Source organism: Trachemys scripta, chromosome 1 (genome assembly GCF_013100865.1).
Source record: "Trachemys scripta elegans isolate TJP31775 chromosome 1, CAS_Tse_1.0, whole genome shotgun sequence".
Lineage (NCBI taxonomy): Eukaryota > Metazoa > Chordata > Testudines > Emydidae > Trachemys > Trachemys scripta.
Window position 1 is genome coordinate 123,207,404 of NC_048298.1, and position 25,648 is coordinate 123,233,051.

A 25,648-nucleotide genomic window follows, 5' to 3' on the forward strand; every position below is an offset into this window, starting at 1 on the left:
ATATGGTAACCCTAAATTAGTTTATGAAGAGAATGATACAATAATCAAGATGTGAGATGATGATGACCTGCATGCGAGTACTTCTTGTATAAATAGAGCAAAAAGGATGGATCTCAAAAAAAATTTTAGGAAGATGTTGCTGCCCACTGGTTTTTGTATAGAGACAGGGAGGAGTCGATATTGACCCCTAGGTTAAAGCCAGAGTTATGCGGGAGATGGTGATGGCAGAGAATTGGGGAATGAATAGGGTTTGGGAGGAATGATCAGGTGTTCAGCTTTAGCCATTATGAATTTAAGTTGACAGTAAAACACCCAGAAGAAGATGTCAGTGAGATTTACTAAAGTGCAGGACTAAGCGGAAGGAGACCAGTCAGGGGGTAGGTTTGTGAGTTGTCAGTGTGTAGAGCTTAAGCTGTATGAATGAATGACAGTGCCTGAGGGCAGGATGTAGAGAGAGGCAGAAAAGGAGAATAGAGAGAAAAGTGCCCTGAGGGACCTCTCTCAAGGAATGTCTCAAGGAATGAAAGAGGGGAGGAGGTGAATCTACCTAAGGAGACACTGAAGGAACAACCAGAGAGGTAGGGGAAGAGTGATGAGCGGACAATGGTGAAAAAGCCAAAGAAGGAGATGATGTCAAGCAGGAATCAACAATCCCTAGTATCAAAAGCAGTAGAGAGGCCAAAGGGGTTTGAAGCACAGGCCCTGAAAATTGGCGAGGAGAAAGTTATCCAGACTCTGCTGAGAATGGTTTCAATGGAGTGGAAAGGAAGGAAGCCAGATTGGACGGATAGGTTCCTGGATATGCATAGACTTCCAGGCTAGTAGCAGAAAGACATTATCGTGCAGATAGTTGCTTCCGCTATTATTACCCCTATTCATATTTGGAATGGATGCCAAGCATGGTATTTTTCCTCTTACAAAAAATGCTGTGGGATTCCTAACACCGAGCACTGTTTTGCACTGCATCCTGAAGAGAGTGTTAACCATTCTAAATCACTTCTTAACAAGGGAGAGTGGGGAGGGGAAAGTATAGACCCCACCTTGTTTGTGGTTTTTTTAAGCCTTTTACAGACTTTTTGCTGCATACCTCTTTAACCAGCTGTCAGTGAAAGATGAAGAATGCGTTAATGTCCTATTAATGCCTGAGGTCTTATCAGGTACTATAAAGCTCTTTCCTCAGCTATGCATTCATTTTCTTAGCTATATATAATACCACCTGTAGTCAGAAAGGCTGGTAAATTTCAGGAAGGTTTTTTAAAGTATAATGTAGCTAAGAATAATGCTGTTTGATATTTTTACTGTAAGATTTGATGCAAAACCAAGTATATTCTTGCATGTAAAATAAAAATGTTACTGCTGTTAGCAAAAGCTTTCCAGTCGATTAATTGCAGTTAACTCACACGATTAACTCAAAAAAATTAATCTTGATTAAAAGAATTAATCATGATTAATCGCAGTTTTAATCAAACTGTTAAACAATAGAATACCAATTGAAATTTATTAAATATTTTGGATGTTTTTCTACATTTTCATATATATTGTATTCTGTGTTGTAATTTAAATCAAAGTGTATATTATTTTTATTAAAAATATTGGCACTGTAAAAATGATAAAATAGTATTTTTCAGTTCACCTCATACAAGTACTGCAGTGCAATCTTTGTCATGAAAGTGCAACTTACAAATGTAGATTTATTTTTATTACATAACTGCACTCAAAAATAAAACAATGTAAAACTTCAGAGTCTACAAGTCCACTCAGTCCTACTGCTTGTTCAACCAATCGCTAAGACAGACAAGTTTGTTTACATTTACGGGACATAATGCTGCCCGCTTCTTATTTATAATGTCACCTGAAAGTGAGAACAGGCATTTGCATGGCACTTTTGTAGCCAGCATTGCAAGGTATGCCAAATATGCTAAACATTTGTATGCCCCTTCATTCTTCAGCCACCATTCCAGAGGACATGATTCCATGCTGATGCTTGTTAAAAAAAATGCGTTAATTAAATTTGTGATTGAACTCCTTGAGGGAGAATTATATGTTCCCTGCTCTGTTTTAAAGAGCAACACTCTGATGTGGAAACAGAGAACATGAATCACCGAAAAAGAAAATCAACCATCTGCTGGTGACATCTGATTCAGATAATGAAAATGAACATGCGTTGGTCTGCACTGCTTTGGATTGTTATCGAGCAGAACCCGTCATCAGCATGGACGCGTGTCCCCTGGAATGGTGGTTGAAGCATGAAGGGACATACGAATCTTTAGTGCATTTGGCACGTAAATATCTTGCGATGCCAGCTACAATACTTCCATGAGAAAGCCTGTTCTCACTTTCAGGTGACATTATAAACAAAAAGCGGGCAGCATTATCTCCTGCAAATGTAAACAAACTTGTCTGAGCAATTGACTGAACACGAAGTAGGACTGAGTGGACTTGCAGGCACCAAAATATTACATTGTTTTATTTTTGAATGAAGTTTTTTTGTACATAATTCTATATTTACAAGTTCAACTTTCATGATAAAGAGATTGCACTACAGTACTTGTATTAGGTGAATTGAAAAATACTATTTCTTTTGTTTTTTACACTGCAAATATTTGTAATAAAAAGAACTATAAAGTGAACACTGTACACTTTGTATTCTGTGTTGTAATTGAAATCAATATATCTGAAAATGTAGAAAACTTCCAGAAATATTTAAATAAATGGTATTCTATTATTAACAGATTCATTTTTTTAATCACCTGACAGCTCTGCTTTCCCGAAATCAATTCACTTACAGAATTTCAGTTGGTTATTTGCTCATGTATAGTAGTAGAGATTTTTAAGAGAGGTTGGCTTGGTATTTGAATATACCAATTTCAGTAAGCATTCTGACAGTAGAAAGCTGATTGGTTGTGATTGTGCCTGTGGCACTAAACATAGGCCTATTATAAAGGCATTATTTTTTTCAAGTTGTACAATTACAGAATCATAGAAATGTAGGGCCAGAAGGGTCCTCAAGAAATTAATATATAATAGATCCAACTTGAAAAATGTGTTAAAATATTGATCTCTGGTGTCACCAATAGATCTAGGATTAAGAGGAGAATGGGCATCCAATGTATCTATATACTTTGTGGTATTTTAATGCTTGATTAGTCCAGGAATAGAGAATATCATGATAGCTATAACATGAGCTCCTGTGTTTCACAAACAAAAGTTCTGATTCTCCTCTTACACCATTGTTACACCAATGTCACTCCATTGACCTCAGTGGAGTTACTCCTGATTTACAGCACTATCCATATCTTGGCTCTTTCGCAAGCTACTATATTTCATGCTGTGTCTTTTGAACCATAATATAAAGAGTGACATTGTACAGCCCTTATGGATATAATTAAATTCTGCACATGCCAGTGTCATGATTACTCCCATGTTATCACCATTGCAAAATATACTTCATTGGGATAGAGGCTTTAGAAAAAAGACCAAAACTAAACAGAATAAGTGGCATAAAATATATTGTTTTTTGTGTGACTTGTTGAGAAGTTCTTTCTTAATACACTTGTAGTTCTATCACTTGCCAGACTTGTGGCTATAACTTTTCATATCTGCCCCACAAATCTGTATGGTATAAAATTGAATTAAATTCTGTCACTGGAGTGGACTAGTGAGTGGAGCACCGAATGCAAAGGAGACCTGGGATCTGTTTTGAACTCTGCCACTGACTTGCTCTGTGCCCTTGGGCAAATAACTTCACTCTTTGCGTTTCTATTTCCCTCCCACTGTTCCTCTCTCTCGACTCTTTGGTTTGTAAGCTCTTTGGGGCAGGGACAGTCCCATAAGATATGTGTTGTGTAGCACAATGAGACCCCAGTCTTGATTCAGGCATCTTGTAATACCCTTGTAATACAAACAATAATCATCTTCCTTCAGCTCCTTTTCTTTGGCCAAATTGAGCCCAGGTGTAAGCAGGTTCATCTCTCATTGAAATCAAGGAGAGTTGGGCCAGGTATACTGGAGATTAATTTGGCATTCTCTCTCTCTGGACACAATTACAAACAATTAATGAATAATAATAAATCTCCATCATGACTATAGTGTCACTAGCGTGATGCAACAATGAATGATGTCTTGCAATACAAAACTTCAGCAGTCAAGTCATCTATAACCAGCATATAAAGCAATGATGTAATTCAACAGATTTTTAGAAGGGCTTATTTAGCCCTATATGAAAGAAGATACAGACCAGTTTTCACCCTTTCAGCTGGTATTTCTCTGTTCTCCTAGTTTTGCCTATTTCCATCCAGGCTTCCTTCCTTCACAGGAGCAACCCATCAGCAAAGAATCTCATTTTTGTATGCCAGACTGTCTTATCAATAGCTGCACCGTTGAGAAGAGGTTACCTAGAAGTCATTTTGTAGGCTGGATGCTAGATTGATTATCTGAACCTGCCCTTTCTGATGATTGATGACTACCCTACTCAGTAGTCAAAGCATTTCTCCTGCACCCCCAAAATGTGTGAAGTTGGAGGGCTCTTCTGGAAACGAGCAAGAAAGTCTAGTAGGAGCTGAATTTTCATTGTATATAAGAAAAATGGTGAGTGCACTTTTCTAGCAAGAATTATTTTCCTGCTCAAGCAAAATAATCTGTCTGATGCCAAGTTTTACCCAGTGCATTGTACAGTAGCTAGTTAATGAAACATTCTTCATTGATCTATCTCCCTCTCCATCCCTCATGTAGAAGATGTAACACACCACAAAAACATTAACACATGTCATCCTCTGTTAAAGTTTTCATAAAACCGACAAACAAATCAATCTTACTGTTGAAGATCTGTGAATTGCAATGGGAATTCAAAAGCCTGCCTACTTGGGGAAAACTGAATGACTCAGGGAACTGACACTGAACATAGGAACTTTCACCACTGCTGTCGGTCACTGGATCAAATTATGTATGCAGACAAACAGTATGATATGCTCTATTAACTTTTAAACAATGTACTGAGGTGTGGTGCTCCAAATTATGTATATGAGGAAGCGTGGCCATATCTGGAGCCTCACACATTAGAAAAATATACACCAGCAGAATGTTGATTCTGCTCTTATTTACACCTGTATAAATCAATAGAATTACACCTGCGCAAGTAATATCAGACTCTAGTGTTGCCACTGACTCACTGTGTGAATTCAGCATTGTGAGGCACTTCGGTCCTGTTTGCAAAAGCACTTTAGGGTGCTTTTCAGCCCAGGATCTCAAACTACAAAGAATTTGTATTATTAATGATTGTGCTGCTACAACTGAGCTTGTACATCTGCTCCTATGATCTGATTCCTGCAGCAGTTTCTGCACCTCATGAGAGCTGCACACAGAAAATAATAGACTCAAGACAAATCATAAATCTTTCCCAGCATGATGCATGGATGCCATGGATCACTTAAAAGAAATCATTATATTTAAAGGGGTTAAATGTGGTGTACTGACCCCTTCCTTTAGTCTTAGTCTGTGAATTTGGTCGGGGATTAGCATGCATTATCACTCAGAAAACTTCATTCTTCAGAAATTCTGCTAACAATAACAACACAGCAGTCATCCCCAGGTAATGACTGACTAGCTGTGTAAGGGCTTTCACACCAAATCCTCAGGATTAGGTGCTTTCTCTTTCTTGGTAAATTGAATCACACAGTCATGTCCTGCTGTGTGCCATAATGTGGCTCACAGCCAAGAAATGCTTAAGGTTACAATAATTAATTGCCTTGGTGACATGGATATGCTATTGTATTGGAGTTTGGCAGAAGCTGGATTATGTGGCAATGGGACTGGGAGGGTCCAAATGTTAATAAATGTGGACCCAAATGGCATACACAAAACTGGTAATTGCACACACATTAAGGACTATCGTGACTGGGACTAATAAAAAATGATAGATATAAATAAACAGACATTGTGAGTTAAACAAGGGATTGTTTTGCCTACACACAGGGATATCTGGTGTATATCATTTAGGCTTGCTTATTTTAACATTCAGCCTTGACATTTTCCCCATCTTTTTGTGACAGCTGAAAAACTAAAACGACTTAACCCAGATAAAATTCTCAAAAGCTTAGGACTGAAAAAATGAAAGATGAAAATGGTGGAAAATAGTTTGTTTCTCTAAGGATAGTGCAAGTTCAGTTAGTGCAGTTTATGCATGCGTAATCTCACTATGTTGTCAGTTTGGAAACCCTTTGCAAAGTTTTGGCCCCAAAGCAAACCCAAGATCTAAAACCACTTTGAGTTTGCCAAAACCAAGATAAGAGCACATCTTTCTGAATTTATTGGGTACCCTTAATAAAGATCACAGTATTCATAAACAAACCAAACCTCACTAGAAGCCAAGGTTGCTTTTAACTCTTTCCCAATACCTAATCTATATGATCGAACATGACAGATAATAACTTTGAAAATATTTGTCATTTGTTTCTGGCCAAAAACTTATAAGTTCCATGAAGCCTGTTTATAGTTAAAAAGTACAGGTCCTTCTATTCAATCAAAAGCTTTCTAAAGCTCACAAGTGTAAATAAAATTAATTTTTGATGAACAATTGAAGTATTGCATTTATAATAAATTGCATCACAAATTTTTGAACCATCAAACATGGTCATTTAGTAAAGTAAGATTCATTTTTAATTGAGAATATCCCTGAGCATGGCATTTCTAATGTAGTTTCCTTATGAATCAAGGAAGTGAATTCCTTGCAACTAAGACTCATTAATCCTAAATTTATCAGAATTTATAACCCATTTTGAAAACTTCATAGACTTGTTCTATTGCAATCTGAAGAGCTTAGACATAATTTTTTATTTGGTCAGACTTTACATAAAGTTTCATTAGGGTGACCAGATGTCCCAATTTTATAGGGACAGTATTGATTTTTGGGTCTTTTTCTTATATAGGCTCCTATTACCCCCACCCCCTGTCCCGGTTTTTCACATTTGCTGTCTGGTCACCCTACGTTTAATTTATAAATGATTTATAAAGGGTTAATAAATGATTACTAGAAGTCATAAGCATGTCACAGACAGGAGTAGTATGTGTTATACATAGTTATAGAGACGTCAGTGGAAGTTGTTATCAATAGTTAGAAGCAACCTATTGTCCAGTTTGACTCTTTAGCAATCTATTACAATTGATTAATCATTTATAAACTCTTTATAAATAGAACTTTAATCAAACTATACAAATATCAGATCAAGATGTTTAGGACCAGGGAAATAAATTGCAATGGTGGTTATCTCAGAAAAGCAGAGAATTGATGGGATCACTCCAGTAAGTGGGAGTTTGAGGAGAAAGAACAGCCCCAGATAGATGTATCTCTGGATCAAGCTAAGGATGATGGACTGCAGTTTACCCTTGATTGCTGGGCTCTCTCACACCACAAAACCTACATACATATTTCTAGTTATGGGCGGAAACTAGTTACTGCCTAATTGCTTATAACGAAGAGTGAACTATGTATTCAGATATGTATAGTTTGACTGAAAGAGGCCATGTTGAGGTAATATAATAAAAAGTTCTCTCTTATCTGATTCAGTATTTCAGGAAGTATACAACATTCATCTAGCAACAAACACTACAGTTAAAGTTGCTAAATAGTTAAGCTCCCTGTTCACACATGCACATTCTTGGCTAAAATTTTTCACATTGTTTCTGCCCAAAAGTGAGTGAGTGAGTAAGTGTGTGCGTGTGCGTGAGTGTGTGTGTAAAGTTTCATTATGTCACAGTAATGATTGTGAGTGCTTTAATAAAAACAGTATTTGGTCCTGCCTTGCAGGCAGGGGACTGGACTCGATGACCTCTCGAGGTCCCTTCCAGTCCTAGAATCTATGAATCTATGAATTGTTTGTCACCATCATTACTTAGGATTCATTAATGGTGCTTAGGGACATGAACCTTGATGAGATGGGAATGAGAGTGCATCAACTACGTAACAATTTCTGAAGTATTATGATGCTTACAGAGATGCTGTGGGATGGCACATAGTGAATTCGTTCAACAGCAAGATGCAGAGTTCCTATGTCCATAATAAACTTATCACGTAGGGGTGTGGTATTATGGCCCCATCCATACCACACCCAGAAAGGCTTCCTTGAGGCAGCTAGTGCCCCAGAGTAAGGAGAAATCAGGGAGGGAATTGTGCCTCAGAAGAAAGTCTCTGTTTCCCAAATCTACTCCTTGCTCACAACTGTGCCTACAGGCACAATCTAGCTGTCAGAATACAGGCAATTCCCAGATACTTATGTCTGCTGTCTCCAAAGAGCTACTGATCAAGATACAAAAGGAGCACTTAAAGACAATAAAGTCATTGCGGAGAAACTAAATGAATTCTTTGCTTCAGTCTTCACGGCTGAGGATGTTAGGGAGATTCCCAAACCTGAGCCAGCTTTTGTAGGTGACAAATCTGAGGAATTGTCACAGTTTGAGGCGTCACTAGAGGAGGTTTTGGAATTAATTGATAAACTTAACAGTGACAAGTCACCGGGACCAGATGGCATTCACCCAAGAGTTCTGAAAGAACTCAAATGTGAAATTACGGAACTACTAACTATGGTTTGTAACCTGTCCTTTAAATCGGCTTCTGTACCCAATGACTGGAAGATAGCTAATGTGACGCCAATATTTAAAAAGGGCTCTAGAGATGATCCCGGCAATTACAGACTGGTAAGTCTAATCATGTTTTACTAATCTATTAGAGTTCTTTGAAGGGGACAACAAACATGTGGACAAGGGGAATCCAGTGAATTTAGATTTCCAGAAAGCCTTTGACAAGGTCCCTCACCAAAGACTCTTATATAAATTAAGTTTTCATGGGATAAGAAGGAAGATCCTTTCATGGATTGATTACTGGTTAAAAGAAAGGGAACAAAGGGTAGGAATAAATGGTAAATTTTCAGAATGGAGAGGGGTAACTAGTGGTGTTCCCCAAGGGTCAGTTTTAGGACCAATCCTATTCAACTTATTCATAAGTGATCTGCAGAAAGGGGTAAAAAGTGAGGTGGCAAAGTTTGCAGATGACACTAAACTGCTCAAGATAGTTAAGACCAAAACAGACTGTGAAGAATGTCAAAAATCTCACAAAACTAAGAGACTGGGCAACAAAATGGCAAATGAAATTTAATGTGGATAAATGTAAAGTAATGCACATTGAGAAAAATAACCCAACTATATATACAATATGATAGGGGCTAATTTAGCTACAACTAATCAGGAAAAAGATTTTGGAGTTATCGTGGATAATTCTCTGAAGACGTCCACGCAGTGTGCAGTGGCAGTCAAAAAAGCAAACAGGATGTTAGGAATCACTGAAAAGGAGTTAGAGAATAAGACAGAGAATATCTTATTGCCCTTATATAAATCCATGGTACTCTCACATCTTGAATACTGCGTACAGATGTGATCTCCTCTCAAAAAAGATATACTGGCATTAGAAAAGGTTCAGAGAAGGGCAACTAAAATGAGTAGGGGTTTGGAATGGGTCCCATATGAGGAGAGATTAAAGAGGCTAGGACTTTTCAGCTTGGAAAAGCGGAGACTAAGGGTAGGTCTACACTTACTTCCTGGTTCGGCGGCAGGCAATCGATCTTCTGGGATCGATTTATCGTGTCTTGTCTAGACGTGATAAATCGATCCCGGAAGTGCTCGCTGTCGACACCGGTACTCCAGCTCGGCGAGAGGAGTACGCGGCATCGACGGGGGAGCCTGTCTGCCGCGTCTGGACCCGCGGTAAGTTCGGACTAAGGTACTTCGAATTCAGCTACGTTATTAACGTAGCTGAATTTGCGTACCTTAGTCCGAAGTGGGGGGGGGTTAGTGTGGATCAGGCCTAAGGGGGGATATGGATAGAGGTATATAAAATCATGAGTGATGTGGAGAAAGTGGATAAGGAAAAGTTATTTACTTGTTCCCATAATATAAGAACTAGGGACCACCAAATGAAATTAATGGGCAGCAGGTTTAAAATAAATAAAAGGAAGTTCTTCTTCACACAGCACATAGTTAACTTGTGGAACTTCTTGCTTGAGGAGGTTGTGAAGGCTAGGACTATAACAAGGTTTAAAAGAGAACTGGATAAATTCATGGAGGTTAAGTCCATTAATGGCTATTAGCCAGGATGGGTAAGGAATGGTGTCCCTAGCCTCTGTTTGTCAGAGGGTGGTGATGGATGGCAGGAGAGAGATCACTTGATCATTACCTGTTAGGTTCACTTAGGTTCACTCCCTCTGGGGCACCTGGCATTGGCCACTGTCGGTAGACAGGATACTGGGCTGGATGGATCTTTGGTCTGACCCAGTATGGCCATTCTTATGTTCTTATTACTTAAGATTTTTCCATCATTCAAAGACTAAATGATCCTTTTCATTTTTCCTCACCATTTTAATGGAATTTAGCTACATTGCTCTTGAATTATTTGTGACAATAATGATAAAGGCTCCTGTCGTGTCTTTATTCTGGAATTTCTGATAGAATCTGGTTTATTAATAAATTATTTTTCTTTAGAAAACAAAAAAAATAGTATTTTTCAATTCACCTTATATAAATACAGTGGTACAATCTCTTTATCATGAAAACTGAACTTACAAATGTAGAATTATATACAAAAAATAACTGCATTCAAAAATAAAACAATGTGAAAGTTTAGAGCCTACAAGTCCACTCAGTCCTACTTCTCATTCAGACAATCGCTCAGACAAACAACTTTGTTTACATTTACAGGAGATAATGGTGCCTGCTTCTTGTTTACAATATCACCTGAAAGTGAGAACTGGCATTCGCATGGTACTGTTGTAGCTGGCATCGCAAGATATTTATGTGCCAGATGCACTAAAGATTCATATGTCCCTTCATGGTTCAACCACCATTTGAGAGGATATGCGTCCTTGCTGATAACGGATTCTGCTTGATAACTCTCTAAAGCAATGTGGACCGACACATGTTCATTTTCATCATCTGAGTCAGTCAGATGCCACCAGCAGAAGGTTGATTTTCTTTTTTGATGGTTCGGGTTCTGTAGTTTCTGCATCTGAGTGTTGCTCTTAAGAGTTTTGAAAGCATGCTCCACACCTCGTCCCTCTCAGATGTTGGAAGGTACTTCAGATTCTTAAACTTTGGGTCGAGTGCTGTAGCTATCTTGTTTGTCTTAGTGATTGGCTGAACAAGAAGTAGGACTGAGTGGACTTGTAGGAGCTAAAGTTTTACATTATTTTGTTTTTTAGTGCAGTTGTGTAACAAAAAATAATCTATATTTGTAAGTTGCACTTTCACGATAAAGAGATTGCCCTACATTACTTGTATGAGGTGAACTGAAAAATACTATTTCTTTTGTTTGCCATTTTTACAGTGCAAATATTTGTAATAAAAAATAATAATATAAAGTGAGCATTTTCTGCTTTGTATACTGTGTTGTAATTGAAATCAATATATTTGAAAATGTAGGAAAACATCCAAAAATATTTAATACATTTCAGTTGGTATTCTATTGTTTAACAGTGAGATTAAAACTGCGATTAATTGTGATTAATTTTTTTAATCGCGATTAATTTTTTTGTAGTTAATCGCGTGAGTTAACTGCTTTTAATCAACAGCCCTAATAAAGATTAATAGATTTTTTTAGAATCTAAGACGAGAAAGAACCATAATGGTCATCTACTCTGACCTACTGCATAACACAGGCCAGCATAATATTTCACTTAGTAATTCCTGCATCAAGTTCATAGTTTGAGAAGACACCAAAAGTGGTGAGAAACCCTTGCCTACATTTAGTACACATGGTTATTTGGGACCCAAATGTGCCTATCTGGTTTCTTCATATGCATAGTATCTTTGCTGTTTAAAAAGCAAAAGACATAACAGGTGTGCAACCTGGAGCCTGTTTATGACCCACCTTTTAGTATTGCCTTGATTTCTGATGTAGGCGCTGTCATATTGAACGTGCAACATTTGAGTACATCTGCAGCTGCTAGTAGCAAATACCTCCAATGGCCAGAGATGGGACACTTGATGGGCAAGGCTCTGAGTTACTTCAGAGAATTCTTTCCCAGGTGTCTGGGAGTCTTGCCCACATGCTCAGGGTCTAATTGATCGCCATATTTGGGGTCAGGAAGGAATTTCCCCCCAGGCCAGATTAGCAGAGACCTTGGGGATTTTTCACCTTCCGCTGCAGCATGAGCATGGGTCACTTGAACTAGAATAAATGGTGTATTCTCTGTAACTTGAAGTCTTAAAATCATGCTCTGAAGACTTCATCACCTCTGCTGAGTAACTGGGTCTAGTACAGGGTGGGTGGGTGAGGTTCTGTGGCCCGCAATGTTCGGGAGATCAGACTAGATGATCGCAATGGTCCCATCTGGCCTCAAGGTCTAAGAGTAAGATAATAAAGCAAACGTCTTCACAGGCATTATGGATGACTCTCATTGTTTCCAGCCTGCCATGTAGTAATGTAGCACATGTGTACCTACTAGCAAGCAGAGAGAGAGAGAGTCCTTTAAGTTTCATGAGGCGATTGCAACATTATGGTGTTTTCATATATTGGGCATCCTAAGGAAAATTTGGGCATAGCATGGTTACTCGCTGTCTCTTGCTCAGAGAGAAACCTTTATTTTGATTGGTAATTATGTCCACATATTGTACATGCAGTGATAGCACAGCACTAATGGTGAAGACTAGCGTATGGGTATAGGAATGTTACAAAGGCCAACTTACATGTGGAGGATGAAATCCTGGCCCCGTTGAAATCAATGGTAAAACTCCCTTTGACTGAATGAGGCCACGATTTCACCCAGTGTTTAAGCTGCTCATCTTGGAATGTGCCTCGGATATCTCCGCTGTTCATATTTAACAAGATAAATGAATGTACAGGTCTGGCAGGTTGAAGGTCCCCCCTTGCCAACTCAGCAATGCAAACAGTGGTTACTTCAGATCAATAGACTACTTCAAGGGAAGTAAAATGGAATGTCAGCTCAAGACAAAGTACAGAGCAACTATATACAAAAATCAAACAGTGAACAACTTGTCCTGAATCAGCTGCAGGTGGAGTCACCATTCACGTGTGCTTTGTGACCCTAACATCAGAGGCAAATGGAGCATCACTTGCAGCTAGCTCCCATAGCATTCTCATAATTCACAGCCTCATGCGGAGTTGTATACTAATGGGAATCATCAGGGTGCAGCTGTTTCCTTAGAAATATCAGAGATATGCACAAGAGACAATCGAGGAAAATCAGCAGTGACTGTAATATTTGAATGTGTGTGCCTCAATTCCGCATGTGGGTGCTAGGATGGCCAATTTTGGTTGGACATATTCTTGGAGGCTTCATCACATGACATAATCTTTAATTAGAGATTAATGTTTAATTCCTGGGGACTCCAGGACAATCCTGGAGGATTGGCAACCCGAGGGGTGCAACCTTACAAGGATGAGAATGGTAATACTCAGAGCTATGTAAATTGCCTTGCACTCGAGTAAATTGCGCTAGCTGTTTAACTCGGATTTACATAGCATACTTCTGTATTTCAGGGACGAGGGAGGGGGCTGTAGATCATCCATTGCAATCACCAGAGCTTCTCTATTACTGGTGTAAGTGAGATCAGAAACTGGCTGCTTTATTCCTGCAATTCTTGACTCTTGTGTATGTTCAAAATTGTAACCTTCCTGTTGCTGTAAAGTATGTTTTTGTACTTAATATTAATATTCAACTAAAAATGCTGAAAGGAGCCAGACCACAAAGCTGAACTGTACCTTTGGTCTGCCAAAATGCATAGTGAAACAACATGTTTGTGCAAATGCTGCAGTGACTGTTAAATCTGCTTCATTTAAAAGCAGTCATAAGTACTGCATGTGGCATTTTAGGATGGGCTTCCCAATGAAAGCTTTTGAAATTGTGATTGATACTAATAACCAAATGTGTGTATTAAATATACTGGGCCTGATTCTCAAGCACTTTGCCCTTTGTGTAGTCACCTGCCCCTGTGCAAAGTGGGTGTACCGCACCGCAATCATTGTGAAGGCAAGGAGAGAATTCTGATGGGGTAGCACTTTGCACGCATAAATGACTGCAGAAAGTGCAAGGCCTTGGAGGATTAGACCCTTCTTAAAAACCAATGACAAATTATGACACATAATCTGCAATGATTTCTCAAAACAGCTTCCAGGACAACAATAGCAGATTTACAGGAATCTGGGTAACTGAATAGCCTTTGGCCTATAATGCCATATTACAAGCTTTTCGGCAGCTCTGGTGTATGGTTTTCATCTGTGCTTGTCAGAGGAAAAGGATCAATTGTTCTCTGTATTGCTTGTTATCAAAAGGGAGAAATGGAAACACTTGATGAGCAAAGGTTCCTGATTATTGTACACTAGGTGTTCCTCCTGCATGTGTTTGTCCAATGGATCATTTTACAGTTAATTTCTTTCACACATCATAAAACCCTAATGTAGGACAGGAGGGAAGCTTATCCAGAAATCAGACTTAGAGAGGGTTCAGCTTCACCTATACCACCTGTAAGGAAGCCTGTCCAAGCAGGTCCTCCTACATATTTGCTGGAGGAGAGGAGTTTTGTGTTCTGCTGGCTTTTTAATTTTATTTCTGTTTTGCAATGTATTGCAGGGGCACTCTGTTTTTATTTTGTTTGCAAATCTAAATAGATAAAAACAAAGAAACATTGAAAGAATATAGGATATGCCACATTCCACATATTTTTACCACAGCCAGTCTTAACAAAAACATCACACTTCAATTTTCTATACCTAACTATTTCGTATGAGCTGTATTTACTCATTGGCCCATGATTAGTCTTGATTTTAAAGCAGCAGCAAAATAACTATACAGGAGCTGTCAAATTGTACACTGTGCCTTTGTTTTTTCCCTCTATCAGCTGCTTCTGAAAGCAAACTTAAATTTTATCTGTCTTTTAGTTAGCACTTATTTGAATGAATCAGAAGAGACAGTAAAGGTGAAATGTAATGGCATTTGGCTACAATCACTGCCCTGCACTTTAAGCACTTTAAGTTGTCTGGCCGGCTGGGAGAAGAGGGCAATGCTTTCTGGCTTGGAGGAGGAGGGAGGACGTAAAACTGCTGGAAAAGCAGTCAGTATGGTGGATGACTCACAATCTAGGAATGAGGGGTTTAAAAAGGTCAGCCTGGGAACAGGCTGGGCAGCACCCACCCTGCCTCCCTATTTAGGTCACAAATATGCCGGGGGATTAGTTATATCTGCTGTGGGCATTATGTTAGCCACCCCACTAAGGGGGGCTGGGAAGGAATTTTTCCCTTACCACCATATTGGCCAGGTGCAGTGGTGGTGGTGGTGGGGGGTTAGCCTTCCTCGCAGCAGGTTCAGGTGGGCTCTGTTCATCCACAGGATGACTGGCAGTAGGCCATATGTTGCAACTCTTTATTTAAGTGTATAGCGGCTGTTCAGTGCAGGTACTACATAAATTAAGGCACACACACACACAAAAAATGGATAAATGGCTTGGAAAAGAAATTAAGGAGAGGTGGTTGGTAATTGAGCAAGCCAGGGGCAGTTGGAGACTCCTCTGATTAGTACAGTGGGGAGCCAACCCCCCATCATTATAGTCCACCCTAACCCCTCCTATGAAGGGGCGTGGTCGGGTGTGGTTCCAGCAAAGGAACTGCTGGAGGGACCTGGATGAAAAGGTGGGGAGCTGGTGGAAGCCCCCCGCCCCCAGAATTGCCTGGAATTGGAGGTGCCCGGCAGTGGATCTGCTGGAGGGACATGAATGGAAAGGGGGGTGGAGGGGCTGAAAAAAGCACTCACCCCCCGCCCCCAGTGAATGGTGGGGGTTTTCACCTGCACTGCACATTTTATCCGCCAGGTTAGTCCCAGACATCTAATAATAAAGTTGCGGCCGGATTAAACCAATATCTAATGTCTCCTGTCATTCCTTTGGCATAGCCAGATAATCGCCATAATGCTCAGAAGTTCTGTACTGTAGGATCAACCATCTTAGACATGATTGCATAACTACATAGGTTGCGGTGTGCAATCTGACTTTTAGAGTGAATGGATTAATAAGAAAGGTGAGACTAAAAATATTAAAGGATTACTAAATAGGAACACCAGCCCTTATCATCTGAACGTTACTAAAGAACAAGTAAGAAATTAAGTGGGTTAAATATTATATGTTATTGATTGGATTCCATAGTGCAAATTCACATAATGGAGATGGAAGATGATTTCCACAATAATGTCATGTCGTATTATTAAAACACTTCCCACCATACAGGAAGGGGAATTCCAGAGAGTTGTTTTTTTTTTTTTTTCTTTCTTTCTTTCTACACAGCCCTTGCCACCACAAGTCAATTTTACAAGGTGCAGGATGCTGGCCAAGAAAACTAAAAAAAAATAAATTGTAGGGGGAACGGATGCTTTAAAAGAAGTGTATTCATTAAATATGGCAAGCAAAATGAATGTGGTGAAAAGTTTGCTATTTTACTACATGCTGAAGATATTAGTCAGTATTTAAACAGGACAGGGCTGTAATGTCATCACTGCACTAGAAAAAAGGTGCTGACAGCCTACATAAGCAAACGTTTATCTCCACCATCAGATCTTAAGCCAATGTGTTCTTAGGGAACTGCTATAAGAATTCTTTTGGAATTCCATAAAGACGTTGTGCTATATGCTTTGAAACATAACTCTTAAGATCTAGAAGGAATACATCTAAAATAATCCACTCAAACTATATATTTCCTACCAAATCAAATGCCACTGTAGCACATCAGCTGTCAGAATCAAGTATTTGAAATGGGGATTCTATACCAAATTCCTGATGTCTATCAGTTAGCTTTGGATTTATATGTCTTTGACCACTTTAAACTTCCACATACTAATAATACAGTAGCTGCATGATGTGTTTAATATGGAGAATAAGATAGTTCATGGAAGCAAACCCTATGTAATAATGATTTAGGGAAAAGCTCCCAATGACTTTAATGGTGCAGGATCGGGGCCTTCCTGCAGCTATTCTGTTTGGCTGCAGGCATCTGTCCATGCAGAACAAATTGCAAGATTAAGTCTTAAAAAGTATAACTAATTGCTCCACTATCATTGTATTTGTCCATCATATGTCCCAGTGCAGATGAGGTAATGTGAAAGTGATGGATTTAAAATGTGATCAGCAGTAACAATACAGATTAGTTTTTAAAATTAAACAACACGTTTCAAATACCACTGGGACAGATTCTGATAGCTACATTCTTTACTCACCTTGCATACTTACCTCCCTCCAGCCATCATGCTACTGCTTTCAATGGGATTGTTTATAATAATTTGGCCCACTATAATACACATCAATCACCATCAATTTGTGTATGTGAGAAGTGCTTATTATCAGGTACTAATTAGTGTTTCTTGTAATCTCTCCTGTCCGAAATAGAGTGGAAAGTTCATTCTTGGTGTTCTGTTATATGTATCCATCTCTTTGTACATTCTCCAGTTTAATCTGCATCTTGCTTTACTTAAACAAATCAATGTCTTATGTTCTATTTTTAGAAAAATAGTTTGCATAGATTGGGCAAAATGTGGAAGAAAATGTTGGTAACTGCGGAGTATTCAGTGTTTTTTCCATTATCAGTGTACTGAAAATAGGAGCTGGTCAAAATATGAAAGGTGAATAATCATTGCAGATATAGCCCTTTTTTGTACGTTTGCAAACCAGACCAACATTCTGTAAATGTAATTGTTAATCAAAAGTATTGACAAACCCTATATAATCTACAGCTAATCAGAAACCATTTGATTTCATTGTATTAATCTTCATTGCTTATTTTTGTTTTTTGCCACAGGTGTAGTTCGTCAGGTGAAGCCCATTGTTGGACCTTTCCATGCCATTCTGAAACTGGAGATGAACTATGTGGTGAATGGGATTGTCTCTCATCGTAACATTGTCAATGTGCACATCTTTGTGTCTGAATATTGGTTTTAGTAGAGCTTTAAAATCTGAAACAAGCAAGCCACTGCAGACTAAATCCTTACCACAAACTATTATGTTATATGCCAGTTTGTAAAACCCAATAGTGTTTTGTTTTTGTTTTGTTTTTTAACATTTGGATTATAGTTTAATTAAGACAAGTACCAAGCTATGCTGACTAGATGTAGGATGGAGCAAAATAAATGAACCTGATTTGTGTTTATAAATAAGTATGGTATAAAAGTGCTCATCTGCTTAGTGAATTTAAATTTTTCTCTAAATATTCAGGCAAATCTTAACTATTGCTCCTTTACCTGATTGCCAGCGCTATAAAGGACATGGGAGAAAGGACTAGCCATAGACCATTGTGATGAATATATGGTACCAGTGGAGGAAAGTCCAAAAAGCAATGAGTCATTTTGCCTCAAACTTTTGGGTGCCCAATTTGAAATATCTGAAAAGGCCTGATTTTCAAAAATGCCAAAATATCCACCCTCTAAAAAGCAGGCCCCTTTATATTAATTCAAGATGGGCTCCCAAAATCAATTGCCACTTTTGAAAATCTTTGCCTAAAGATTTAAAAAAGCTGTTTGGCCACAATTACAAGAGGAATTGTAAAAGGAAGTAAAGATAGCAAGAGGAACAAGTCTTTGCACCTATCAGATAAAACACTCATGTTTTGTACCTCTTATTTGACAATAAAATGAAGCATGTTGGATCCAACTTAACTAAAACCTCTAATTGGAATTAATATATTACAAGAATTACAGCATATTGCCTACACTCCAAACCAAAATATACTCACCAATACATTGGAATTCTAGATAAACACCTCCAGAAAGTAAAGCACAGTACAATATATATTTTTTAAACTTTGTAAAGAAACTAGTATGTTAAGCTATAGACTTTTCTGAGCACCAGACCAAAGCATATGTAATAATATAATGAAACTTTCTTAAATAAATTAATGTTGAATGTATGTTTTGGGCATCCAAGTAATGAAAATAATGTATCTTTTTATTACAAAAGTGAAAATAAACAGCTCCATGTTTGTTTTGGTCTGTAATTGAGAATCCTGAAGAAAAAAGTTTTAGTGGGAAAATACCCATGTATCTTCTTTTTCCTGCTTATCTGAGAAACACACAAACACACACGCACAACCCTGCCAGTGCACCCACCCATTATTAGACAGAAACACTTGCCTTTTAACTAGCATATAGTTTATCCAAACCCCATTGAAGTCGATACGAGTCCAGTCTACCTCAGGCACAAACTGGGAGTTTATAATGAAAACATTCTCACATATAAGTTTTGACTAAAGAATATTTGATTGGTTGTATTAAATTACACCTTAATTACTGAACACTGGATTACTGTACATAATTTGGCTTTCAGGATGCCATCATGAAACAGTGATAATCTAAAACATGTCCAGTGTTCTCAAAGGCTACTTGGGCACGCCTCACTGTCTCCTTAAATAGTTCCCATATTTAGATAGAAAGATGTTAGTGTAGCAAGTGGATTCAGAGCAGGTGCCTTTCACTATTCAAAAAACTGAAGATTTTTGGATACCTTGTTTTCAGGGATTATTAGCCATTTTAAATTATTCTTTTAACAAAAACAAAAAAACCCACTTTATTATATTGAATTAATAGTGTCTGAGAAAATGGAGATGAGAAAGATCCATTAACTCATCCAATTCTCCTCCTTGCCAATGCAGGAAAAATAAATAGCATCAGTATCAAAAATCAGGAAAACTGGTTCCATCGATTTTCTAAATTGTAGTTTGTGATTGCTCATTTCCTCTATAGTTAGTTGCATCAGAAAGACCTTTGGTACAGTAAAATATAAATTTTAGGCTCAAAGTAATGAACAAACTCATCTACAACCTTCTCCTTTACTCTTATCTCTCCTATCCAGCCCACTTTTTTGATAAAATATTGAAAATGAGGATGGCAAAAGACATTACTACTATTTCCTGGAAAACTATTTTCTTACAGTGTATCCAAATAATCTGAAAATTGTAACCAGCTTTTTGAATAGCCTGGAAGTCATATGATAGTACTTATCCAGTAGTGATTTTATGTTTCACATCTAATGAAGATAGTGATTGCTCAGTGCCATAGTCACCATGACATTCCTTAATTTATAGTATGCCAGCAGAGTAAATCAGAAAATTTAATGATGATAGAAAATCTAATCCAAGCCTGTTACATTCAAATTTACAACCATTGCAAATTGCATAAAGTCAGATAAAATAATTTGTAGTATTTATCTGTGAATGACAATAATCAGAGCTAGCCCAGTGGGAAAATATATTCATGAATTTGTCCACAAAATCCACTGCAATTTGGTTCAAAATGTTCTTGAAACCTTTGGTTCATTTTTCTTCTCAGACGTTGTTTCTGATTGCATGGATGTCAACACAGGCACTTTTATTCATGTGCAAATGGGAAAGTTTTTCTGACAAGAGTATGCACTACCATTATATTCTGTTTATTCTGTTTTTTTTAAAAATTGTCATCCACTCAGGGAACAGAATCAATAGCACATGATTTAGGAGATAAGTCACATAGTAAATAATGAATAGTCATAATGCTCAAGAGCAAGTAACACATAGACCCAGGCTCTCTAAAGGGGCACAGTTGTATTCAGCAAAAGGCTTGTAGAGATAAGTTTTAAGTGGGTAAAGGCTTGACTCCCTAATTATAGGGATGGCAAATGCTAGCCTGGTCCCCAGTATGAGAGAGATCTTTCAGTTGTTCTGCCTGTCACAGACTGTCCACTGCCCCTTGAGGCAATGCTGGCAGACATGAATCACTGGGACGTAGGTAGAGCCTAGCTATTCTCACTGTGCTGTAGGAGCTGCTACCAGGGTATTCCTCTGCATCGTGAATCAGCTCAGGGCCATTTAAGCTCTGATTAGGGGCTGTCTGCATCACTGGAGAAACGCAGAGTGGCTGGAGAACACCAAGAATCAGGCCCAAGGTCTGTACTTTGAACAAAGTGTTTGGTGGATGATAATGAATGAAAAACAACTAGGGAAAATCTTCATCAGTTTGTAGATAACTTGCCTTTTTTAAAAAAAATTCTCCCATTAAAACAAACAAACAAACCCCCAAAACTTCCTGAGGGGATTTATAATTTATTAGCAGACAGAGATGGGGAAATTGCATAGCGTGTGTAATCTTAGTAGAGCTATTAAAGAGCTACAGAGCCAAAGAAAATATCTCAAAGAAACACAAACTAATTTCCTAATAGTGTTCACAACAGTACATTCCATATATGATAGTCGGATATGTCTATGCCATGATGACAAAAGTTATTTCATGATTTGCAGAGAAATACTCTGTGGTATTCCACAGTTGTAAAACGACAGTTTTAATAACTAATTTTATAGGGTAACTCTTGGAAACAATAGTTAATTTGCTGTAATGCTTTAACATGGTAACTAACTTGTCATCACCATATGTACATTACTGTGAATGTCTGTAAAATTAATGTGTTCCTGCCTTCACCACAAAAAATCACACTGAGCCTGAATTTGGCCCATGAAATACATTAGCATCCCTTTCTCCTACCCAGTTCATGACTATTTTAGTCACTAAACACATGTAATGAATCAGTACTATGAACCTGACCGTTATGGAATCTCTCTCTTAGGTTTGCATTTCATGAAATGCAGGGAAGTCACAGGCATAGCACAAGGCTGGCTTTTTCAATGGAACATCCCACCCGGTGGTCATAGAGCCACGCCTTCCACTGCCTAGCGAGACAGGCCGCACATCACAGAATGATACATTGCCTCGTACATTTTATATAAGCAACTTCTATTCATTTGGGTTCTCACATACATGACAGTATGAAACAATTGCAATAGAGACTATTTCCAGATAATTTATATTAACCATTTGTAATGATTTATAGTTGGTTTAGCTATTAAATGTAGATTATTACTCATATTTCATGTCATGAAAAAACATGAATATTGATGATTGTAGACAATTCATTGGTATCTAAATCTAAAGAATAGCACAAACCCACATGTCTATGACTGGTGGATTTAGCATTTGATTCCTTAAATTAGTAGACATATATAATACACACATAAGAAAATGGTGCCCAAGGGACAGTGCATCTGAAAATGCTCATTTGGGCCATTATTCCAATAAGTGCCTAGAATATATTGGGCTTGTAAATAAATGTGGTCTTGCTTCAGGTGTTTCTGTACTAATGTGTGTGTCTACAGTTCACTGTGGGTGCAAAAGATGCATGTGCAAATTTGGTTTATGCAAAAATGGGGGTGCAAATTGGACTGACAAAAAGGAAGCCTGGGCTCTTGAAAACACTGGCCTCACTGTGAAGACTTGAACACTTCCCTCTTGACATTTTAGTAGCTTGGATTTAGTTTTTCTACAGATGGCTTTGATTGTGGCTCTGATCCCTGACTTTTCTCTATTTCATAGTGTAGTTAAAGTATCTATGTTATATAGAAAATCAGATCCATATTTTATGTCTTTGTCTCCAATAACTTAATTATTATTTCTCTTCCCTGTAAAAAAAAAATGTGGGCAAAACCTTGTCTTTCCAAGTCTCAGGCATGCAGCGGGGAGAGTGGAGCCAGCAATATAGTGGGTTCAGCAGCTCTCTTTTCCAACAAAGGGCATGATGACTCAGAGTAGCTTGCTGGGAGTGCGCTTTGGGGTGCCTGTTTACAGCTGCCTAAAAAAAGGATCAGCATGCACACCCTTTAGTATGTGCTTCTGGCTACATAATAGGCACAGAGGGAGCTGGGCCTGAGTATAACCCCAGTTTATCAGAGCCTGCTCCCCTTCAAGCTGTGATGTCTTGGCTGGGGCACTTGCTAACTACTGAGCATTAGAACACTTTAGGGAGAATGAGCACTGAGTTCTCATTCAGAGTGATAACATCCATTCCTAGATCTATCACGAACACACTATGTGATCCTGAGGAAAAATATTTAATTTTCTTTACCTTATCCATAAAATGGGGATAATACTTAATAACTAGAGCTGGTCAAAAATGTTCTGCTAGAATGCTGGTTTGTCTAAATCGATACATTCCATTTGAATTTTCATGTAATATTGTTTAAAAAATAGAAAAGCTGAATTTTAATAAGGATGAAACATTCTGTGTGGACCTTAGCAAAACAGAATGTGTTTGCTTTTTCACTTTGGAATGACTTTTTGAAATTTATTTAATTTTATATTCTATTATAAATTATAATAAAACATTAAAAGTGCAAATTGAATAAAAGGTTCCGTTTTATTGAAAGAAAATGTTTTGGATTGACCCAAAATAAATAAATAAATAAATAAATAAAAGTCATGGAAGATTTCAAAATTTAACACTGCATTCTGATTTAGAACAAAACACAAATTTTGAAATGGACATTCTGATTCCTGCATAGCTCTATTAATTACCTACCTCACCACTACCACCGATCAAATTTTTTCAAACACAAAGCTGTTTTGGTTGAAAACTGGTCTTTTCTTAAGGACTTGTCTACACGATGCTTTAGTCCACACCACAGCAGTGAAAAATTTAGTCTGCACTAGCATGCTGAGCACTAACTTGCCCACACAGACTCTGCTGGCATGCACCAAAAGTTCCTTAGTGTGTATTAATGTAGTCCCGTTTCAGACAGTACTACATTAACATGTACTAGGGAACTTTTGGTGAGCACCAGCAGGGGCCATATGAGCCAGTTAGTGCATGACACACTAGCGTGGACTAAATTTGCACTCATCTGGTGTGGACTAAAGCACCATGTAGACAAGCCCTAAAACAAAGTTTTTCACCCCAAAAATGTCAACATTGTTGAAATATTTTGGTGTTCATGTAAAGTTTTTATTTTAAATCACAATTTTTGAAAGTATTAAAATAGTCATTGAAAATTTTGCTGACTGAAAACCATTTTTGTGGCAAATTAAAAATATTGTTTGATAACCATTTTCAAAATAGTTTCCGTTTAAAAATATGGAAAAATGGGTCAATTTAAATAGTAAAAACAACTTTAAAATTTTGAAAGTTTTTTCAAACCTAATTTTTGTTTGTTTTGTTACTAGCTAGCTATCTATTTAAGGGTTTGTACTGCCACTCATCACTGTAGTATTTGTGTCCCTTTTCTAGGTCAAAATGGTGCTTGGGGTAGGGTGGTTCTTTTTTGGTGGGGAAAGAGGACTTGTTAGGATATAGGGGTGTCAATGTTGTGAGTGTCATTCTTATGGTGGAAAGACATTCAAAAAGGAAGGCTTTGTTGAGATTCCAAAAGACTGTCACACTCTGGATTTGCCTCTGGAAGTTTGTTCAATAGCTGGATCCTTTCAGCCAGGGGTTGAGAGTCACTTTTAGCATGTAAAGTGCTATATAAATACTGAGGACTATGATTATTGTCTCACTAAAGAAAATCTAGATATCATAAGCTAGTAAATATAACTTTAAGTCTTATGTAATCATCCACTAATAAACAAATGTAATCAGGATTTAAACTTTGCCTAGAGCAGAGGTGGGCAAATTACGGCCCACAGGCCACATCCGGCCCGCTGGACCGTTCTCCCCAGCTCCTGGCCTGGGAGGCTACCCCAGCTCCCCCCACTGTTCCCCCACCCCCGCAGCCTCAGCTCACTGCACCACCAGTGTAATGCTCTGGGCAGTGAGTTGTGGGCGGCCTGACCCGGTGTTCTGTGCTGTGCGGTGTGTGGCTGGCTCCAGCCGGGCGGCATGGCTGCCTGTCCTGGTGCTGCTGTGCCACCAGCCACCAGTGCTCCAGGCAGCATGGTAAGGGAGCAAGGAGCGGGGAAGGAGGGTTAGATAGAGGGCAGGGGAGTTTGGGGTGGTGGTCAGGGGTCGGGGGTGTAGATAGGGGTCGGGGCAGTCAGAGGGCAGGGGTTCTGGGGGCAGTCAGGGAGAAGGGGTGGTTGGATGCGGCAGGAGTCACGGGGGGGCAGTCAGGAAGGAGGCGGGGTTGGATGGGGGCAACGGGGGGCAGTTAGGGGCAGGGGGGCGGTCAGGGGACAGAGAGCGGGGGTGGCTGGATGGGACAGGATTCTGGGGAGGGCCCCCATCAGGGAACAGGTGGGGTTGGATGGGGCAGGAGTCCCAGGGGGCCGTCAGGGGCAAGAAGCGGGGGGGAGGGTCGGATGGGGGGCGGGGTCCGGGCCACGCCTGGATGTTTGGGAAGGCACAGCCTCCCCTAACCGGCCCTCCATACAATTTCCTGAAAGTTTGCCCGCCCCTGGCCTAGAGCAGTGGTTCTTAAACTGGCTGCAGTTCGCTGCTCTAGGCCAATGGGAACTGCAGGAAGCGGCGCGGGCCGAGGGATGTACTGGCCGCCGCCTCCCACAGCCTGGAGTGGCGAACTGCGGCCACTGGGAGCTGCGATCGGCCGAACCTGCAGACGCCACAGGTAAACAAACCGGCCCGGCCCACCAGAGGCTTTCCCTGCACAAGTGGCGGCCCTAGTTTGAGAACCACTGGCCTAGAGAGTCATGTCCTGAACCAGGGTGTATCACATTAGCTGCTTACTTAGCACCCCCTTGTAGCCAGCAGTCACTCTATAGCACCTGCCTCCCTTCCCCTCCCCCCTCCCCCCTTCAGGGCCCTTTAAGGGCTTAAAATTCAAAGGTGGTTCAAACAATCCCCAGAGGATGTCTCATTTATTTAG

General features: G+C 39.1%; 1 protein-coding gene across 1 annotated transcript in view; it reads left to right on the top strand.

The window, feature by feature from the left end:
• FBLN1 (fibulin 1) overlaps positions 1 to 19,027 on the top strand; it is a 101,154-nt gene extending 82,127 nt beyond the window's left edge. The window contains exon 17 of the mRNA XM_034784130.1: positions 17,837 to 19,027. Coding sequence (XP_034640021.1) covers positions 17,837 to 17,976 — 140 coding nt within the window. The 3' untranslated portion in view covers positions 17,977 to 19,027. The remainder of the gene's footprint in view (positions 1 to 17,836) is intronic.
• Positions 19,028 to 25,648: the final 6,621 nt, after the last annotated feature.